The sequence below is a fragment of the Rhinolophus ferrumequinum genome, chromosome X (genome assembly GCF_004115265.2).
Source record: "Rhinolophus ferrumequinum isolate MPI-CBG mRhiFer1 chromosome X, mRhiFer1_v1.p, whole genome shotgun sequence".
Classification (NCBI taxonomy): domain Eukaryota; kingdom Metazoa; phylum Chordata; class Mammalia; order Chiroptera; family Rhinolophidae; genus Rhinolophus; species Rhinolophus ferrumequinum.
This window is the reverse complement of record NC_046284.1, coordinates 110,125,673-110,146,927: the sequence shown is the minus strand read 5'-3', so window position 1 is coordinate 110,146,927 and position 21,255 is coordinate 110,125,673. Positions and strand designations below refer to the sequence as shown.

The 21,255-nt window shown below is 32.5% G+C and overlaps 1 protein-coding gene across 6 annotated transcripts in view; it reads left to right on the top strand.

The window, feature by feature from the left end:
* Nucleotides 1-21,255, top strand: part of CNKSR2 (connector enhancer of kinase suppressor of Ras 2) — a 296,636-nt gene that overhangs the window by 137,594 nt on the left and 137,787 nt on the right. For all 6 annotated transcript variants that reach the window (XM_033106612.1, XM_033106623.1, XM_033106633.1 and 3 more), the window contains exons 7-8: nucleotides 8,882-8,941; nucleotides 12,586-12,654. In XM_033106612.1, the coding sequence (XP_032962503.1) occupies nucleotides 8,882-8,941; nucleotides 12,586-12,654 (129 nt within the window). The remainder of the gene's footprint in view (nucleotides 1-8,881; nucleotides 8,942-12,585; nucleotides 12,655-21,255) is intronic.

The following is a 21,255-nucleotide window of genomic DNA, read 5'->3' as shown; positions in this document are numbered from 1 at the left end:
GAACATAAGCCCTAATGCGTCTTTTGGAGCAAAAATTAATATAAGACCCAGTCTTATTTTCGGAAACATGGTATCTCCAAATATGCCATATTTCATTGACTTGACTGAGGTTGCATTGGTTCCCATTGGTTAACCAATGTTTGGAGACAAAGTGAAGCAAATGTCATTTTGGCAAGCTGAGCAGGAGAGAGGGAGCTGTTCAAGTCAGCTCCAGAATTAATTAACTGGTTTTAGAAGAAAAGGAGGAATGAAGGCTTTGATAAAATGGAAGTCTCAGTTCCAGAAAAAGCCATTAAATTACATGTCCTCCTGCTGTTTGACCCTGTCTCAGAGATGATCAAGTGATCAGGTGTAGTTCTGTGGACTACATCTGTGGATTAGTTTGAAGCTCATCCAAACAACTTGTTTCTTCTCTTTCTTTTTTTTTTTTTAAATTTATTTTTAATTTATTGGGGTGACAATTGTTAGTATAATTACATAGATTTCAGGTGTGCAATCTTCTCTTTCTTTTGGTGCCTGATTTTTGGCCATTATTTTTTTCTCATTAGTACTACCAGAGGGAGATATAAAGGATGAAGAAGTTAGTTTTGATTATTAAAAGCAGTTACAACAAATGGTTTGTTGAGGTTAGAAGTGAAAATATTGCAGAAAAAGAAATATCTTCATTCTTTGTGTCATTTTAAAAATGGGCTTTATTTCTATTCTATTGCTCATAACTATGAAGTTGCTAGAATTGAACTCTGTATACATAGCTAGATCCTTCTTTATTTAAGCATTTTAAACATTTGTACCCATCTGAAAAAATTAGGTTTGATATAAATTATATAACATTTATGTATAAATAAGGATGAGGTCCTCTTCCTATAACGAATAGATACTTGCTTTACCTTACAATTGCCATTTTTAAAGTTCCTGGTATGTGCAATCACACACAGATTTTATTTCCAGACTCATGACTAGATTATCTCCATGAGTTTTCATTATATCAATAACTATGTCTTTTTCTAAACATTTATCTTAGGATACTAGACTTTCTCTATGACCTAATCATTTATGAGATTACGTAGAGCTTTTTCTTTTAGTATTTTAAGATTCATTTATTTATAAAGAATTTTCACAACTATGAGTTCTTTTAGCCCTCACAATAATTCTTTCATTATTAAAATTAGCTTCAGGTGTACCAAGCAACATAGTGATTAGACATTTACACACCTCACAAAATGATAACCCCAATAAGTCTACCACCCATCTGGCACCGTACATAGCTATTAAAATACCATTGACTATATATATTCCCAAGGCTGTACTTTACATCCCAGGACTATATTTTTTAAATTATAGTTTACATTCAATATTATTTTATATTAGTTTAAGGTGTACAGCATAGTGGTTGGGCATTTATATAATTTATGAAGTAACCCCCCAATAAGTCTAGTACCTACCTGGCACTATACATAGTCTTTACAATATTATGGACTATATTCCCCATACTGTATTTCACATCGCCGTGACAGTTTTTAACGACCAATTTGTACTTCCTAATCCCTTCACCTTTCTCACGCATCCCCCATCCCCCCTCCCATCTAGCAACCATCAGTTTGTTCTCTGTATCTATGAGTCTATTTATGTTTTGTTTGTCCATTTTTTTTCTTTAGATTCCACAGTGAGATCATATGGTATTTGACTTTCTCAGTCTGACATATTTCATTTAGCACAATACCCTCTAGGTCTATCCATGTTGTTGCAAATGGTAAGATTTCTTTCATTTTTATGGCTGAGTAATACTCCATTGTGTGTGTGTGTGTCACAATTTCTTTATCCAGTCATCTACTGATGGACACTTCAGTTGTTTCTATATCTTGCCTATTGGGAATAGCACTGCAGTAAACATAGGGGTACATACGTCTTTTCGAATTGGTGTTTTGGATTTCCTTGTATAAATACCTGGGAGTGGTCATAAGGTAGTTCTATTTTTTGTTTTGAGGAACCTCTGTAATGTTTTCCACTGTGGCTGCACCCATTTGCAATTCCACCAACAGTGCTTGAGGGTTCCATTTTCTCCACATTTTCGCCAACACTTGCTGTTTGTTGATTTATTGATAATGGCCATTCTGACAGGTGTGAGGCGATATTTCATTGTGGCTTTTATTTGCATTTCTCTGACGTTTAGTAACGTTGAGCATCTTTTCATTTGTCAATTTGCCATCTGTATGTCCTCTTTGGAGAAATGTCTATTCAGGTCCTCTGCTCATTTTGTAATTGAGTTGTTTGTTTTTTTGGTGTTGAATTTATGAGGTTTTTTTTAAATAAATTTTGGATATTAACCCCTTATCAGATGTATCATTGGCAAATATCTTCTCCCATTCAGTAGGATGTCTTTTTGTTTTGTTGATGGTTTTTTTTTTTACCTCTGAAAAAATTTTTCAGTTTGATATAGTCTCATTTGTTTATTTTTTCTTTTGTTTCCCTTGCCTGAGGAGATATATCAATAAAATATTACTATGGGTAATGTATGAGAGTTTGCTTCCTATATTTTCTTCTAGGAGTTTTATGGTTTGGGGTCTTACAGGTAAGTCTTGAATCCATTTTGAGTTTCTTCTTGTATATGGTATAAGAAGGTGGTCCAGTTTCTTTCTTTCTTTCTTTCTTTTTTTTGCATATAACTGTCCAGTTTTCCCAGCATCGTTTATAGAATAGACTGTCTTTACCCCAATATATATTCTTGCTTCCTTTGTCATAGATTAAATGACCATATAGGAATGGATTTATTTCTGGGCTCTCTATTCTGTTCCATTGATCTATGTGTCTATGCCAATACCATGCTGTTTTGATTACTATGGCCTTGTAGTGTTATTTGATATCAGGTAGTGTGATACATCCAGCTTTGTTGTTCTTTCTCAAGATTGCCATAGCTATTCAGGGTCTTTTATGGTTCCATATACATTTTAGGATTATTTGTTCTAGTTTTATGAAAAATGCCATTGGTATTTTTGTAGGGATTGCAGTGAATCTATAGATTGCTTTGGGTAGTGTGGACATTTTAACTATATTAATTCTTCCTATTCATGAGCTTCGTGTATGTTTCCACTTATTTGTATCTTCTGTAATTTCTCTCTTCCATGTCTTATAATTTTCTGAGTACAGGTCTTTTGGTCGTTTGGTTAAATTTATTCCTAAGTATTTTATATTTTTATGCAATTTTAAATGGTATTGTTTTTTTAATTTCTCTTTCTGATAGTTTATTATTGGTGTATAAAAATGCAACTGATTTCTGCATATTAATTTTGTATCCTGCTACTATCCTAAATTCAGTTCTAACAGTTTTTTGGTGGAATCTTTTGGGTTCTCTATTATAGTATTACATCATCTGCAAATAATGACAGTTTTACTTCTTCCTTTCCCATTTGGATGCCTTTTACCTCTTTTGCTTGTCTGACTGCTGTGGCTAGGATTTCCAGAACTATGCGTAATAAAAGTGGTGATGGTGGACATCTTTATCTTTTTTCTGATCTTAAGGAGAATGCTTTTAGCTGTTCCCCATTGAGTATGATAGTAGCTGTGGGTTTGTCATATATGACCTTTATTATGTTGAGATATGTTCCTTCCATTCCCACTTTGCTGAGAGTTTTTATCATAAATTGATACTGGATTTTGTCAAATGCTTTTTCAGCATCTATTGATATGACCATATGATGTTTATTTTTCATCTTGTTTATGTGGTATATCACATTATTGATTTGCATATATTGAACCAACCCAGGAATGAATCCCACTTGTTCATGGTATATAATCTTGTTAATGTATTGCTGAGCTCAGTTTCCTAATACTTTGTTGAGGATTTTTGCATCTATGTTCATTAGGGATATCGGCCTAGTTTTCTTTTCTTGTAATGTCTTTGTCTGGTTTTGGAATCAGAGTAATGGTGGCCTCATAAAATGAGGTTGTGTACAATTCTGTACTGCATCATCTATAAATCACATCGTGGTAACTTTACTAACAATTGTTACCCCAATAAACTTTAATTTTAAAAAAAATGAGCTTGGAAGCATTCCTTCGTTTTGAATTTTTTGGAATAGTTGGAGAAGAATAGGTGGTACTTCTTTTTTGAATGTTTGGTAAAATTCACCTGTGAAACCATGTGGTCCAAGACTTTTGTTTGTTCAGAGCTTGTTAATTAATGATTTGATTTCATTAGTAATGATTGGTCAGTTCAGATTTTCTGTTTCATCTTGATTCAGCCTGGGAAGATTGTATGCTTCTAGGAACTTATCCATTTCTTCCAGATTGTCCAATTTGTTGGCGTATAGTTGCTCATAGTATTCTTAATGTTTTGTTGTTGTTGTTTTATGATGTCAGTTGTCACTTCTCCTCTTTCATTTCTGATTTTATTTATTTGGGTCCTCTCTCTTTTTTTCTTTGTGAGTCTAGTTAAAGGGTTGTCAATTTTGTTTTTCTTTTCAAAAAACCAACTCTTGGTTTCATTCACCTTTTGTATTGTTTTTTTTTAGCCTCTGTTTCATTTCTTTATCTTTTTTTAATTAGAATTTATTGGGGTGACAATGTTTAGTAAAATCACATAGGTTTCAAGTGTACAATTCTATAATACATCACCTATATATCACATTGTGTGTTCACCACCCAGAGTCAGTTCTCCTTCCATCACCATATATTTGAACCCCTTTACCCTCTTCTACGATTCCCCCTCCCCCATTACCCTATGGTAACCATTGAACTATTTTCTGTGTCTATGAGTTTTTGTTTCTTTGTTTGTCTTGTTCCTTTGTTGCTTTCAATTTTATATCCCACATATCAGTGAAATCATATGGTTCTCCACTTTTTCTGTCTGACTTATTTCACTTAGCACAATAATCTCAAGATCCATCTATGTTGCTGAAAATGGCACTATTTCATTTTTTCTTATGGCAGAGTAGTATTCCATTGTGTACATATACCACATCTTTTTTATCCAATCATGTAACAAAGGACACATTGAATATTGACATTTCTCCAAAGAGGACATACAAATGGCAAATAGACGTATGAAAAGATGCTCAACATCACTAATCATCAGAGAAATGCAAATGAAAACCACAATGAGATATCACCTCACCCCAGTCAGAATGGCCATCATCAACAAGACAAATAGTAACATGTGTTGGAGAGGCTGTGGAGAAAAAGGAACCCTCATCCACTGTTGGTGGGAATGCAGACTGGTGCAGCCGCTATGGAAGGCAGTGTGGAGGTTCCTGAAAAAATTACGAATAGTCTGGGTGGTGAACACACCGTGTGATTTATGGATGATGTGATACAGAATTGCACACCTGAAATCTATGTAATTTTACTAACAATTGTCACCCCAATAAATTAAAAATAAATTTAAAAAAAAATTACGAATAGAATTACCATATGACCCAGCAATCCCTCTCCTGGGTATCTACCCAAAAAAATCTGAAAACATTTATTTGTAAAGATATCTGTGCTCCAATGTTCATTGTAGCTTTGTTTATGGTGGCCAAGACATGGAAACAATCAATGTGTATTTCGTTTATTTCTGATCTTTATTATTTCCTTCCTTGTACTCACTTTATGCTTTGTTAGCTGTTCTTTTTCCAGTTCCTTTAGTAATTAAGTTAGACTCTGAGATTTTTCTTGATTCTTTAGGTAGGTCTACAGTGGTATGAATTTCCCTCTTAGGACTACTTTCACTGTGTCCCACAGATTTTGGGTCCCTTGTGTTTTCATTTTTGTTTGTCTCAAGGTATATTTTGATTTCTTTCTTGATCTCATTGTTGACCCATTCATTATTTAGTAGCATGTCTTTTAGCCTCCGTGTGTTCGTGTGTTTTTTCAGTTTTTTTCTTGTAATTGATTTCTAGTTTCATACCATTGTGGTCAGAAAAGATACTTGGTATGATTTCAGTTTTTTTTTTAATGTGTTGAGACTTGTTTTCTGTCATAACATGTGGCCTACCTTAGAAAATGTTTCATGTGCACTTGAAAAGAATGTATAATCTGCTGCTTTGGGGTGAAATGCTCTAAAAAAAATCAATTAAATCTATCTGATCTCGTGTGTCATTTAAGGCCACTGATTCCTTGTTGATTTTCTGTCCAGAAGATCTGTCCATTGGTATCAGTGGGGTGTTAGAGTCCCCTACTATGATTGTGTTACTGTTGATCTCTGCCTTTATGTCAGTCGATATTTGTTTTATATATTTAGGTGCTCCTATGTTGTGTGCATAGGTATTTACTAGGGTTATGTCCTCTTGTATGATTGATCCCTTTATCATTATGTAATGTTTTTCTTTGTCTCTTATATTTAGACCTCTTATCAAACAACTTAATTCATAATCAGTAATGCATCATGTTGAAAGAAGTGTGGAGAAAAATGTAATCAACTTCAGCTAACATTTGTCAGAACAGATAGTTGATTAAAGTGAATTTGTAAAATATCAAACCCAGTTAGTCTTTATAACCACATCACACATAGTACATGTGTGCTAAAGAGGTCTTAATATTTTAGAATAGATGTTAAAATGATATTTGATTTTAATATCTACAGTTGTCAAATATTATGTTCTAATAAGAAAAGTGAAGGTGTATAACTCTCCTCTTAATAAGTCAGTGAATCAGGAACCTAGTGGTTGAGGGTCCGGAGTCAGACTGACTGGGCTTGAAACCTGATTTCACCACCTTGGGCAGACTCCCCAGCCTCTCTGTACCTCAGTTTTCTTATCTCTAAAACAGAGGTAATGATAGTTTCTACTATATAGGCTATTGCAAAATTAATGTAAAACACTTAAAATAGTCCCTGGCACATTGTAACAAGTAGATGTTAGTGATGATGGTTACAAATAATGATGAGTGATGATTGTTTTGTATGTCCAAGCAATATGTATTGTTTCTTTCATTGTCCTTTTCCACTTTATCTTCTTACAGTCATTCCATGTAAAAAACTAAAACAAAATTTAGCATTTCCACGTCTTAGCCACCGTAAATAAAGCTGCAATAAACATCGAACAATTGTCACCCCAATAAACTTTAATTAATAAAAAAAGAAAAAAAATTAGTGTTTAGCTCTTACAAATATACTTTAAGACCATTTTTTAATTTGATGTCATTTTGTTAATTCCTGGAGGAGGGGGAATGATTGCAAAGATCTTGCCCTCTTCTGAGTTCTATAATGGCACCATTATATTTACCTTCCAATAAATAGTGGAATAAATATTAACTTCAAAAGTAAGTGTGTTAACTAAGATTGAAAGGACAACAACTTGACTTGGAAAAAGACCTGGAGGTACACACTGTTCCCCAATAAAGTCCTGTTTCCCTTCCCCAATAAAATCTTTAAAAAATAAAAAATAAGTGTGTTATACACTTGTCACCTGTGTAAGGTTGAATATTACCGTATGGTCATAGCCAAGGACTACTAGCCAATTTCTTAATTAATTTCTATTTGTACTTATATTGAGATTAGTTATTTCTTTTATATAAAGTGATGAACTTTCATTTAAGAAACTAGAGTTTACAGGTAGGTGAACATCTTCAAATTACATTCACTTTGTTTCACATTGGAGATCCAGGCTCAGCCATTTTTGGAACTGATACCCGCAAGTTGGACATAAGGACATTATTGAAATGACTTTTAAGAATTAAAACCTACCCAGTGACTTCTTAATAATTCCTTACCATGGACTTTACTGCTTCTTGTTTCTATGTCTTATTTTCAATGAAAACTCATGTACATTCAGATATCTAAATATAAAATTAACATAAAGGTATGGGAAATTAAAATTATGGCAGTTGTCTACTTCACATTAGTGCTTAAATGTATGCTTTTTCTGAAATGATGTTGGTTATGTTAAGTCCCTTATATTTCCAACTTCCAAATTTATTAAAATTAGCATTTTTATTTTTGAAATCGATATTTTGAAATGCAAAACACTGTTATAGGTAAAACTCAGGTAGTTTTTGCCCAAAGAGAATTTAAAATAAGACTCTTTCTTAGAGAGGAAAATAGGCCATTCACTGCATGATCTATTTTTTTCTGTTTTATTTAAATGAAAATATTTTAATATTTAAAATGTGAATATTTTCTTGTGATTTTTTTTTTTCTGTTAAAGTCCTGTCACTATCCATAATTTAAAGTTTTTGTTTGCTCATAAAGCTTGTACAGTTTCAGGATTTCTGGATAATCTTTAAACTTTAATGAAGTTTTTTTCTAATATGACTGTATTCAAATGGACAATGAAATCTCACCCTCCTTACTAGGAGGAGGGATTGCCACATATTACCTCTTAATTATTAGTATAGAGATGATTGGATGTAATTATTAAAATTTCATCAATAAGAAATAAAGACAAAATGCAGGATACTACAAAAGAGCAGGAGAAAAAAAAGTTTATATTAACAGTGTCTTATCACTCTTCTATCTCTGGTTACTTATAGTTGAACTGGTCTGTAGAAGCCCACTTTTTATTGTATAATATGTATCAAGTAACATACCAATATTTGAATTTTTCTTTTTAACTTTTATTTTGCCACAAAGCACGTAGTATGGATTTAGGGGGTAATAAGTTATGTTCTTTCTTCAGGGTATTGAATTACAATGCTGCATTTTACAAGTTTCATAGGCAGTTTACTTATCAAGTAATTAACTTGATTAAATTGTGTACAGCCTTTTTTGGGCAAAGTTTAGAAACCAGAACATTCAGATAGGAATTTCTTACCAGTTTAAAAACAGCATTATTGAATCATAGATTCATCTCTGGGTCGTGTGGCAATTTTAATTTGATAGTATAAATTTTTTTGTATATAAGTTTCTAATATACTTGGAAATATTCCAGTTGCTTCACTTTTTTTTCTGATGCTGTCTTTTTCTTAGGGTATGTATATTAAATCAACATATGATGGCCTCCATGTAATTACTGGAACTACAGAAAATGTAAGTATTGTAACATTTCAAATTTTGGTGTGTGTTTTTTCCTTTTATTAGTAAACAACATATATCTCATATAATTGAGGTTGACTTCTGAGGGCATGAACTGATTAGGAGATAAAACTAAAAAGACATATTGAGTTAGTAAGGGCTGGTTTGGGGAGAATTTCAGTCAGTTTATTTACTTTAGAATAGCTATTTACTTAAAATAAATCAGATGTTTTCTATTCTCAGCAAGAAATTTGTCTTTGTTAAATATTTTCTGGTTCATGACAAGTTATTGTGACATCTAAAAGAATCCACTGTGATCTGTCAAATAGTTTATCTACATTAAGAAACTTAACTCATGTAAAAAAGAAACATCAGATAAGTCGTGCTTTCTGAATACTTGCAGTATAATTCAGCTTAAATCAGTGGAGGGGCAGTATGGTATAGGCCAGTGTTTTTCACAGTGAGGACTTCCCTGGACCAGCAGCATCAGCCTCCCTTGGGAACTTGTTAGAGATGCAAATTCTCAGGCCCTACCCCCAAGCTACTGAATTAAAATCACTGGAGATCAGCCTGTAATACCTACTGTATGCAGTGGGTCAGAGTCCCTAGGCCTAGGTCCTACAAGCAGTTCTGCAGCTTAATGGCAATGTAATTTTTAGCAAGTCACTTACCCTCTCGTTACTTGAGTTTCCTAAACTAGAATTTGGATATAATATCACCTGCACATACCTATAATACCACATACCTCACTGGTGTTTGTGAGCTAACACAATAAATGTGAAAGACTATGCTGGGCAGTAACACGATGAGTAAAATAGATTTGAGTAGCATAGTAAATCATTATTCCTGCATTTGGTTGTCCCAGATTTCCATCCTATTCTTTTAAGGAAGTACTGAGCTTTGAAATTTTTTTCTTCTAGAAATTTTGACAAATTGCATGTTTATACTGTGTTTCTTCAAAGGCAACTGAGATGGAATTCGTTCATCTTAAGTTATTGATCTCAACATTTTACTAGCATTTTCTTTTTTAAATAATCAACATGCTTGTCATCTAATTCTCCTATTATTTTAATCATTTACTGATTTCCCCCCCTGCTTCTCTTGGTTTCTTGTGATTGGTGAAACATATAATATATTGCGGTTGGATTATTGTACTGGCTTCACATTTGGTGTTAAATGTGAGAGTTATATGGGATTAAGAATATCATTTAAATGCATGTTGTGAACTATTTAAAAATTTTAATGCAGTGAGATACTGTAAACTATACGTTTGTCATTGATTGATCATTTTCATTTACTTGTACATTCCTTTCATCATTCATTTACTCATTTGTTCATTTTAACAAACCTTTGTTCATGTCTGCTATGTTTCAGGCATGGGACTAGGTTATTGAAAGAATTTTAAAATTCAACTAGCTCGTTGCCCCTAAGGAGTGCAATTAGGGCTTTATCTTTGTAAACAGGTTGTAAAATTTGCATAGATGGACAAAAGAAAGAATAGTAAATGGCAGCCAAGTGAAATCAGAAGGAATCATAAAAATTATGATTTTGAACTGTATCTTAAAGAATTCGTGGAAACGATATCCCTATACTGTCTGAGGTCTATAAAAGAAAGTTAAGCACTACGCATTGATCATATTAAATATTCAGTAATATTTCATAAATGGACTAGTGATCAAAGAAAAATTGATTTTGTGAGTTCAGATATGAACCATATATCACTTAATTCTTCTTTTTAAAAAAAATATTTTACTATTTTTGGTGCCCTCGGTCATTTATCCTTAGGAGATCTGTGTTGAGTCTTAGTAAAGCTGCTCACTAAAGTGGATAAGTTATTTTGCTTTGCTGTGCCCTAGTTTCTTAGTTTTCTCATATGGAAAATGAGGGGTTTGGACAAAATGATCTCTAGGATCCCTTTTAACAATGAAAGTCTATAATTTGTAGGACCTAATCCCTTTTTTTACTTATTTGTGCACAAAGTTGTTTTGGTTTCTTTGAATTTTATGTATCAACTATCATTTTCTTTTACATCATGACTAGAGCTATTGGCTTGATATTTTTCTTTCACACTGTCCTTCAAAAAGATCAGTTGTCAGCCAAATAGAGCAAAGACTGACTCTGTAGTTACAAAGCTATTAAAGTAATGATTTACAAACTCCTCAGAATTGTTACCTGATACTTGTCTGATTTGTTGATATACCCACCTCCTAAAAGTGCTGTGAAATAAATACAATTTTTTCTTGTTATGACACCATTCTTAGAGCTGGGTTCACATCCTAGATGAACTACCCTCTTAGAAGTATACTTGTGCTATTACTTCAGTAACTAGAATTCACTGGGATGTCATCTTATCTTGAACTCTAGCATATGGCAAATAATTTTATTGTGAATTTTAAATTTTGTTGAATTGAGGTTAATATTTTTCAAGACCTCCTTGTTTTTGAAATAATTGGAAATCAGAAATGAATAAAAAAAATGAAGGAACCCAAAATCACGTTTAAAATAAATACTATTCCAGGATCTCAAAGGTAGTATTTTACTCTGTAGACTCCATCACCAAATTGTTCTTCATTAGCTTTCAATAGATACTAATGAATAAAAATTACAGCATTTATAGTTGTCTTTGATATATAAATTAACACGCACACATATAAATACACAAATATTTTTTCATTAAAACACATTTTCTGTATATTCAAAAGTCCACATGCATTGTCATTAAAATGTCTACTAATATGTGTAATCAAAAAACATTAGTCATTAGAGGAAAAACAAAAAATAGCATTTTAAATTCATTACCCATACCTACAATATTATAAAATTTCTATCTTAAATCTTATTTTAGTATTCTGAAGACTTCATAAAACTTGACGACAGTAGTTTACCAAAGTTGTTTTCGCTTTTTTGTTTTTGTTTTTAATCTCTTATGGGAATAAAGAAAAAAAGTGATAAAATTATCTCCTGGGGAAATGTACACATTTTAGTTTATTCAGTGTGGTTTTGTTTGCCAATATATTGGCACTGTATGAAACATAAGAAATAGGATGTTCTTATAATTAGACATTTAGAGAGTGAATGTTATATAATGTAACTCTGAACTAATGACTGTTCGTCTTTCAATTTACTTTTCTCAGTTACTTTGAATTGATGATATTAATAATGAAATAAATTAGCAATTTAATCACCAATTGACAGAGCTTTGATGCTGATCATAAACATGTACTTGAAAATATTTATTTGCTGAAGTTAATATGCATAATTTGTGTTAAATAGAAAGGATCAAAGTTTAAAAAGATAATGTTTTGAAATATATTTTTGAACTAGTCGCCCAGTAGAGCCTAATAGGGTTATCTGTATAAAGTTTGCAAAGGGTAATAATACCAATTATCATTTTCCCTTAACGCTCTCAGAAACACATTGGTCTTTTATAACATAAATATCTATACATTGTTTTTCATTTCTACTTTCTGTCATTAGTCATGCATAGAATACAAACAGTATATGAAATACTCATAACCTTTTTTTGTCAGCTTAATTCTTTGAAGATTATAATTAAATTATTGATCTAATTTAAAGAAGTTAACTTATTATAGTGTTTCAGAAGAGGAAATTACTGATAAAATTTACGTTCTTTATCATTTCCTTTTTGTTAAATTTAGTCACCTGCAGATCGGTGCAAAAAAATCCATGCTGGCGATGAAGTGATTCAAGTTAATCATCAGACTGTGGTATGTATAATTACCTTACGAGTCAGTGGGAGGAACTAATATAAAGATTTGCCAAAGCTTTAGGAGAATAGCACTGAAAAGAGATGCCTGTTTGTGTATAAAATAGTTAAATAATCTTTTAAAAAATAACTGAATGATTATTCTTCTTAATTCTTTGATGGAATGTAAGGCATAGTTTTAAAAGAACATGAGGAAGGAATGGTGGTGACTGAGGTTAAATATGCATTTCTATATGGACAGGTGCAGGACAGCATATATCCCATGAACTGGGGTAATAATTTTGGAATAGAAATTAAAGTGGCAGTGCATATAAAGTCAACGTTTTCTGGATATAACTTTTAAGTTTTAGTTTTACAAATTATTGAATTGCCTAGTTGATATGTTTTGTAACAGCATACATTCATTCATCTACTTTAACACTGATTTGTTTAGTAAAGTGGTAGATTGATTTATTTTAAATGTCAATTAAAATTTTAATTTTAATACTTTAATTAGCTCTTTATTTCCCACAAGAAGACTACAGTATTCATTTTGAAGCTATTGCACTTAACTAAGTTCATAAAATTTTCTTGCTTTATGACCCTCAGGAATCCCTTTCTAAGCTATGGATGACAGTGGCATTCTGTGCCGATGGTAGATTTTCAAGGGCTATTTTTCTTAATTTTAGATTTAGAAAATGAACATCATATGACCTTCATTTCTGTCTATTTACTGTCTCAGTTGATTTACTTTGTTCTGTCTCTACCAAAATAAAATGTGTGGTCTAAAAAAATGAAGTTAAAATAACCTGATTATTAATATAATAATCCTCATTTGAAGAAATGGTTTTATTCTGGTAAATATTCTACTTATAGCTCACTAACTCTTCAGAGTAATTATTTCCTGTTGCACTTTTAAACTAAATTTGCTTTTGCATGTTCAAGTCATAGATGAAACTTTAAAAAAGAAAGGCTATATTTGGCGGGTAAGAAGGCTTGTGTGAAAAGTTTGATTTTTCTCAGTAATTCTGATCTTAAGGCAGAAAACATTTTAATTTGGGCTTTGACTAAACTGAGAAGTTTGTGGTATTTTGGAGAGGCTCCTGGACACTGATAATTAAAGTTATGATGTTTCTTCAATGGGTTCATGATCTCAGTGAATAAAAGTTAATGAAAGTTTAAAAAATTAAACATGTGGATATAAGGTTAATAAGAATTAATGCAGAATGTTGGTAATCAACAGAGCCTTTCCACACTACGACAGTGTTGATGATGAGAAAGTTCTCATTACTAGAAACCATACAAGGTGGTTGCCCTAGCTAGTTTCTTGTCCCCTAGGATGAGGATTTGGGCAGTGACTTAAAGCAGCAGCTAGAGTAGACAAGCAGCTTCTCTCTCTTCTAATGTTCACATTGCCTCCATTTTCCAATGTGACCTTAACAAACATTACGTCTGTTGTATAGTTGGACCAATTTCCAGTTGGTCAATTCTAAGAGAATAGAAATTGGTCTCTAATGAAGAGTGAAATTTATAAAGGATATTCTTTCTGGAGCAAATAAGTATTTTGATGTTTATCAAATGAACATAAAAGTCTTTAAAAGACTACAAGTGAACTAATAAAATCCATATGGATTTGGTGATATTTGAATACTGTGAGAATGTGTAAATATATCTTTGCATCACAGGAACATTCTAAAATATTGAAAACTACACACAATAATGGTTGGGGAAACTTACTTCCAGTTTTTGCTCTGAAATTGATTTATGGCTTTAAGTAAGTTATGGTAACTATTTAAACATAGTTTAACTTTTTATAATAATAACAACCATAGCCAACACTTGCTCAGTTCTTCAGTGCCAAGTATCATATTAAGTACTTTACTTATTTTATGTCATTTACTCCCTATAATAATCCTACGAAGAAGGTATATGTGGAAATTGAGACTTAGAATAATTTAATTCATCCACAATTCAAAGCTCTGTGACTCTAAGGCCCCATGTTCTTACTTCAATTTTATTATAGTCCCTTCCCAAACTCAAATTATAAAATTATCAAACAAAAGGGGAAGAATTCTAACAGTCGTGTAAGTAAATCTCAGGATTCAGTGAGAGATTAAATGGGGCCAAGGGTAAGAGAAGAGGAAAGAGAGAATTTACATAACTGGGGTAGTGAATCATAAGAACTGAAATTAGAAATGGGGTTAAAATTTTACTTTACTACCACTTCCTCACTCCTTTCCTTCGGATAGATATGTAAAACACTTATCACAATACCAGGCATACATTAGGAGCTCAATAAAAATTAACTTTCAAACTCTCTTCCTCCCTTTTTTACCTGCTACAACAGTTGGGCTAATTGGAATCCATTTTCTTGGCAGACAGCTACCAGAACCCACAAATTGATTTTGGATGATAATAGAGATATTTTCTGACAGGAAAACATGTTGAATTCCATGAAAGTAGCCTTCCTTAATAATGTGATCAATTACCATATCGTCTTTGTGTTCAAGTGAGAGGCATAGTTATGCAAGAATGGTAAATTTCATAAAATGCAGCCTACTCTTGCCCTCTTTTTCTTGCTGTAGCCTGCATTGTGGTCTGTACAGTGCTTTTAATTTCTTACTAGACAATGTATAGAGATGGTGAAATGGAAATTTTCTGCGTTTTGTTACTATGAAACGTTTGGTAGGCAGGTAAATTAGTTGAAACAAGTATAAATTATTTGTAATCTGCAGTTACCCCTTCTATCCCTACATCCGTTTCCAGGGACATTAGAGGTTGGTTATAATATAATAATTACTTTACAGTATGGCTAATACATTTGAAGAACATATTTAATATTTTAATCCAGTAATTAATTAACCAGAATAGTGAGGTATTGTCAATATTGTTCTATAACAATTTAGACTCAATAATGAAAAGAGTAATGTTCAGTCTTATATTTTGAATGTTATTAGTCCAGTTAGTATTTTTTTGTAATTCTAAAACTTCCTACTGCTACAGGTAGTAATGTACAATATAAAATCTGATAACTATTCTTACTTTTAAATACATAGAAAAGCAATTTGAATTTTTTTCCCTAAGAGTCTGAGAAAGTTGAATGAATCACAGATGAATTCAAATACTATTTTTTGAAATTGCTGGTATGATATATCCTCAAGATTTTCAATTAGATGTGTGTGTTTTGAGTTTGTTCTTTTTTAAAAACGTATATTTTCTTATTTGAAATGAAACTGGAAGTTTTATGTCCTTTTTCATGTTGCTATATTTTTTATTATAAGTGGCTTTTAAGCTTTTCAAATGAACATACTTCTGTGGCTGAGAAACTGGCTGCCAGGTAGGAAGAAGAAAAAATCATGAACATCCAAGCAAAGCAGACTGAGTCCTATTGTATGTCTTCCCCGCCAGTGAAGATCCAACTCCTCAAAGGCTGCTGGAATCTCCCAAGATTTTTTCCACTGCATCTGCCGCTACATCCCTCTCTCTGGGAGATACCTCAGCATAGTTTGAATCAGCAACTCTGCCCTCATGATGCATTTTTAACATGTTTTTTTAGCTGATGAGACTATTTATAGTTATCTATTTGGGCATATACCTAATGAATTTGTTGAATTTCATATTAATACTGTTTTTGGTGTGTAAGTGTTCTAAAGATTCTATCCATACTAAAAACAGATATTTTCTTCTTAGGAGTATCAGTTGAAAAGTGGGATATGTGATGGTTGAATCCAGCATTTGGAAAATTTTCCTTTTATTTTGTGTAAATATTAAAACATATTCACTGTTGTTTTGAAAGGTCTTCTGGAACCTGGTGACCACATTCTGTCAAGAAATGTTTTAATAGATGTGGCTATAAAGGCTACTGGAATGGAAAAGAACCAGGTTGGGATAGTTAAGAAGATAGACTGCAGCAAATAGTCAGGATGTTGGACATTGATTAATGAAAGATGGAAGATGAGTACTATAAGCTAGTGGGTTTTGTTCTCCACCCCAAATGGTGAACATTGTTGAACTCGACTTATAGGTGATGGCAGAGAAGGGTGGGGGACAGCAACAAATTAAAGGACTACTGAGTCATCTGGAAGGGTCATTCTAACTTCATTTATATAATTCTCAAAGGTGTCTCCCTTAATTCTCTTATTCTCACTTCTAGTCTTTCAGTTTTGACTCTGTCCTCACCCTCTTGTTCCTTCAACCCAAGAACAACAGTAGAGTTTTGTTGAAAGGGGAAGCCAACACAATCAGAATGGATGGAGAGTGTGGTGACCCATTAAAGCCCAGCTTTCCCCCTTCCTCCTTCTCACCTTACCTCCCTGCTTCTGGACTTCAGCAGGAAGAAGTGGCTGATTGAGTGGAATCAATACCATGATACTGGCTAATACCAGATATGCTTTCTCTTTTTTAAATTTACTAAATTGTTGTCTTTATTTTTTAAATTTTTCTTCTAATTCCATTTTCTTCTCTTTCATTTTACCATCTTCATCTCTTCTCTCTTGACTATTTCTCTTCAGTTCTTTTTTATTCTTGACTATTTTCTTTTGTTCTCCTTTCTGAAAGCAGGAAGTAGTATAAATCTTTCAAAATATTGAAAACTGAGACCTCAAATGGCAGTATTTCTGCTGCACCTCGCATCTTATTCCTGTAAACAGAAAATGTTGCTGGAGTACAGAGATTAACTGTATTAGCATGGTATTTAACATATTGCTTAATAAGTGGTTATAATCCCTAAAATAACTCTGTTAGGATTCTAAGAGATTGGTATTCTAAATCAGAGCAAGTGAGTTGTTCTCTGTTAGAAGGGAAAAAAAATCATGAAGAGACAGTTACCAAAAATTAAAGGAAACAGTGCATCATAAATTTTTTATGCATAGTAATATTTTATCTCAGATTCTACCTTATATAGTGGGTAATTTATACAATGATCATAGATTTTTTTCTTTTACGTTGAACATTGTAGATTTGATTGGAATGTGTGGAAACTGGTTTTGAAGTACCACATGTTGATATAAGCTATGTATTTTATTTTGCCTAGAGAAATAAATTCATTACTTTATTATCCAATACATTTTATGATTTTTCTGTTTTCAAGTTAAAATGTATTATCTTAAGACTTTATATAAAGGAGATTAAATTGTATAGTGCCTTAACAATGGTAACTTCCTATTAACTAATTTATTTTCTCTACAGATCTCTGCATCCTGATTTGTTTCTTTCTTATTTATGAAGTTCTTGCTACCTTCACCAGGAAAAGAGCAATTGTTTTTAAAAATGGTTACTCTATTTTTTTTATTAGAACATATCTTTCAATGTTAACATACAGTTAATATGATCTAGTCATTTTACATGGAATGTAAAAAGGTTTCCTTATAAGTGATTATTTTGTGTTTAAAATGTATCTATTGGCTGTTGTTCTTAACTACTTCTGGCTTACTAAGTGTGCAACTCATTTGTAAGTCACTATCAATAACTGCAACCCTTTTCCTACCACCGACCAAAAAGACAAAAGTCAGCCGTTCACTATTGCGTAATCCACTTTCTGTCTGTAGTGTGATGGGGATTAGTGATAACATTTAACTGCCTGATGAAGATAAAAAAACTATTGCATAAAAGGAAACATGTTAGAGCACCATAAAACAGGAAATTCAAGCGAAATCTTAAAGTTCTTAGTAATCTTAAATTGTTTTTATGTTATTTAGCCCTAGGATTCAAATACAGGTTTCATCCACTAAATTAACATTCTGATCAGCATGGTGGCCGAAATTTTAGGTAATATCACTGATTACTTTTACATTTCCTCTCATCTTATTAGTGATACTGAGCAATAGAGGATTTTTTAAAATTGGGGCAAGTGGCAGAGAGAGTTCACTATGGCCCCATTTAGAGTGGACATTGGGTTACCTTTTTTGTCTGAGTTGTTGGATTTCTGGTCAAATAATTCCTAAAGATAACTTCTACAGTGAAAGTATTTACAGACATTGTAGAAGTTCTTAAACTAATTTTTTTTATTAATAAAGACTTAGAATGCATTTATTTAGCTATATATGCATGTGTACACATGCTTTGGTTTTGTTTTGATAAATATAGACTTCTATTGCAGCTTTGCTAGTATTTTCAAATAAACATATCTTTGTTAAATATCTACCAGTAAATGACATTATAAAAACTATTCATAGCAAACTTGTAAATTTTCATTGTGTATTTTTATTTGCATTTCTCTGATGACTAGTGATGTTGAGCATTTTTTCATATGTCTATTTGCCATTTGTATGTCCTCTTTGGAGAAATGTCTCTTCAGGTCCTCTGCCCATTTTTCAATTGGGTTTTTTGTTTTCTTGTTGTTGAGTTTCATGAGTTCCTTGTATATTTTGGATATTAGCACTGTTTGTAAAAATCTTCTCCCACTCAGTTGGTTGCCTCTTTATTTTGTCGATGGTTTCTTTTGCTGTGCAGAAGATTTTAAGTTTGATGCAGTCCCATTCGTTTATTTTAGCTTTTACTTCCCTTGCCTTTGGAGTCAAATTCATAAAATGCTCTCTGAACCGAAGGTCCATAAGTTTAGTACCTATGTTTTCTTCTATGCAGTTTATTGTTTCAGGTCTTATGCTTAAGTCTTTGATCCATTTTGAATTAATTTTGGTGCATGGTGACAGATAGCAGTCCAGTTCCATTCTTTTGCACGTGGCTTTCCAATTCTTCCAGCACTATTTATTGAAGAGGCTGTCTTTTCTCCATTGTATGTTTTTTGCTTCTTTGTCAAAAATTATCTGTCCATATTTATGTGGTTTTAGTTCTGGGTTCTCAATTCTGTTCCATTGGTCTATGTGTCTGTTTTTCTGCCAATACCATGCTGTTTTGATTATTGTTGCCCTGTAGTACAGGCTAAAGTCAGGGAGTATGCTACCTCCAGTATTGTTCTTTTTTCTTAAGATTGCTTCGGCTATTCGGGGGTCTTTTGTGGTTCCAAACAACTCTGATGATTTTTTGTTCTATTTCTTTAAAAAATGCCATTGGGATTTTGATGGAGATTGCATTAAATCTGTGTATTGCTTTGGGTAATATGGCCATTTTAACTATGTTGATTCTTCCACTCCATGAGCACGGAATGTCTTTCCATTTCTTTGTGTCTTCTTCAATTTCTTTGAAAAATGTCTTATAAGTTTCAGCATATAGGTCTTTCACATCCTTGGTTAGGTTTATTCCTAGGTTATTTTATTCTTTTCGCTGCAATTGCAAAAGGAATTGTTGTTTGTGTTTTGTTTTTTCTTTCTTTTTCTGAGATTTCATTGTTAGTTTATAGGAATGCAACAGACTTTTGTACATTGATTTTTTAGCCGGCAACTTTACTGTATTCGTTGATTGTTTCTATTAGCTTTTTGGTGGATTCTTTAAGGTTTTCTATATATAGCATCATGTCATCTGCAAAGGGTGACAATTTAACTTCTTCATTCCCAATTTGGATGCCTTTTATTTCTTTCTCTTGCCTGATTGGTCTGGGGAAGGCAAACTTGTAAGTTTTTAAGCATGTTACTTTTTGAATACTAGGGTTTTGGTTGCTTTTTTTTTTTTTCATGTTAAAAGATATTCAAAGTTTATTCTTAAGTGAAAATCTTTACATGATATGTTTATATAAAACATTTTTTTTTAAATTTATTTTTAATTTATTGGGGTGACAATTGTTAGTAGAATTACATAGATTTCAGTTGTGCAATTCTGTATCACATCATCCATAAATCACACTGTGTGTTCACCACCCAGAGTCAGCTCCCCTTTTGGTTACTTTTTAATTACTTTTTTCATTTGGATTCCTAAATTCAATTTAAGCATGATTTTTTTTATAAGTAGGGATGTTTTCTTTATTCTTTCTCAGAATTCTTATTAATAGGAACTATAGATTTTTAAATAGCAGTGCTTTGTTTCATCCCTTGGCTTTGGTGGACTCTTCTTTTTATTTTTAAGATACACATGTTTCCAGTATCTTTGCAAGAATAGAAGTGAAATGTTGGAAGGGATGGAAGAAATAAAATAATTTCAAAAAATGCAGACACAAACCTGTATTTTTATGGTTATTTTAAAATACGTTATTGATTTTTGGGGGGAGTGAGGTTCTGTGGTATGATCAAAGATTCGTTCCCACAGCCTTTCACTCTGACATGATTGTCTTCTTCCTCCAGGTCCCCCTAGCACAGGCTTTCAGACTCAATTTCATGTTTTGGAGAAGTTAAAGGACACTATGAATAATCATGAAATGAAAATAAAATTGGCTTCAATTTAATTTTCTATCGCATATACAAATGTAAACCATGAAGCCCCCAAAATAAACCTCTGGCCTTCAGAGACGGCAACATTACCAAATACCACACTGAGATGGAAGAAGGGAAAGAGAGCTGTGGAGCTGTGTGTTGAAGATGCTAACCTACCCATAGTTTTTGAATCAGCTTGACACAGAAGTAGAGACATCAGCGATACAAAGGCTGCAGTTTCTATAAGTGATAGGTAACAGGAGATAATGTAACAGGATATAAAAATGTATCACCTTTGGTGAAAACTATGTGGGCGATTCATAAAACTCAAAGGAAAAAATTATGATTACTATTTTCTTCCTCCCATGAGCTTCCTCATGATT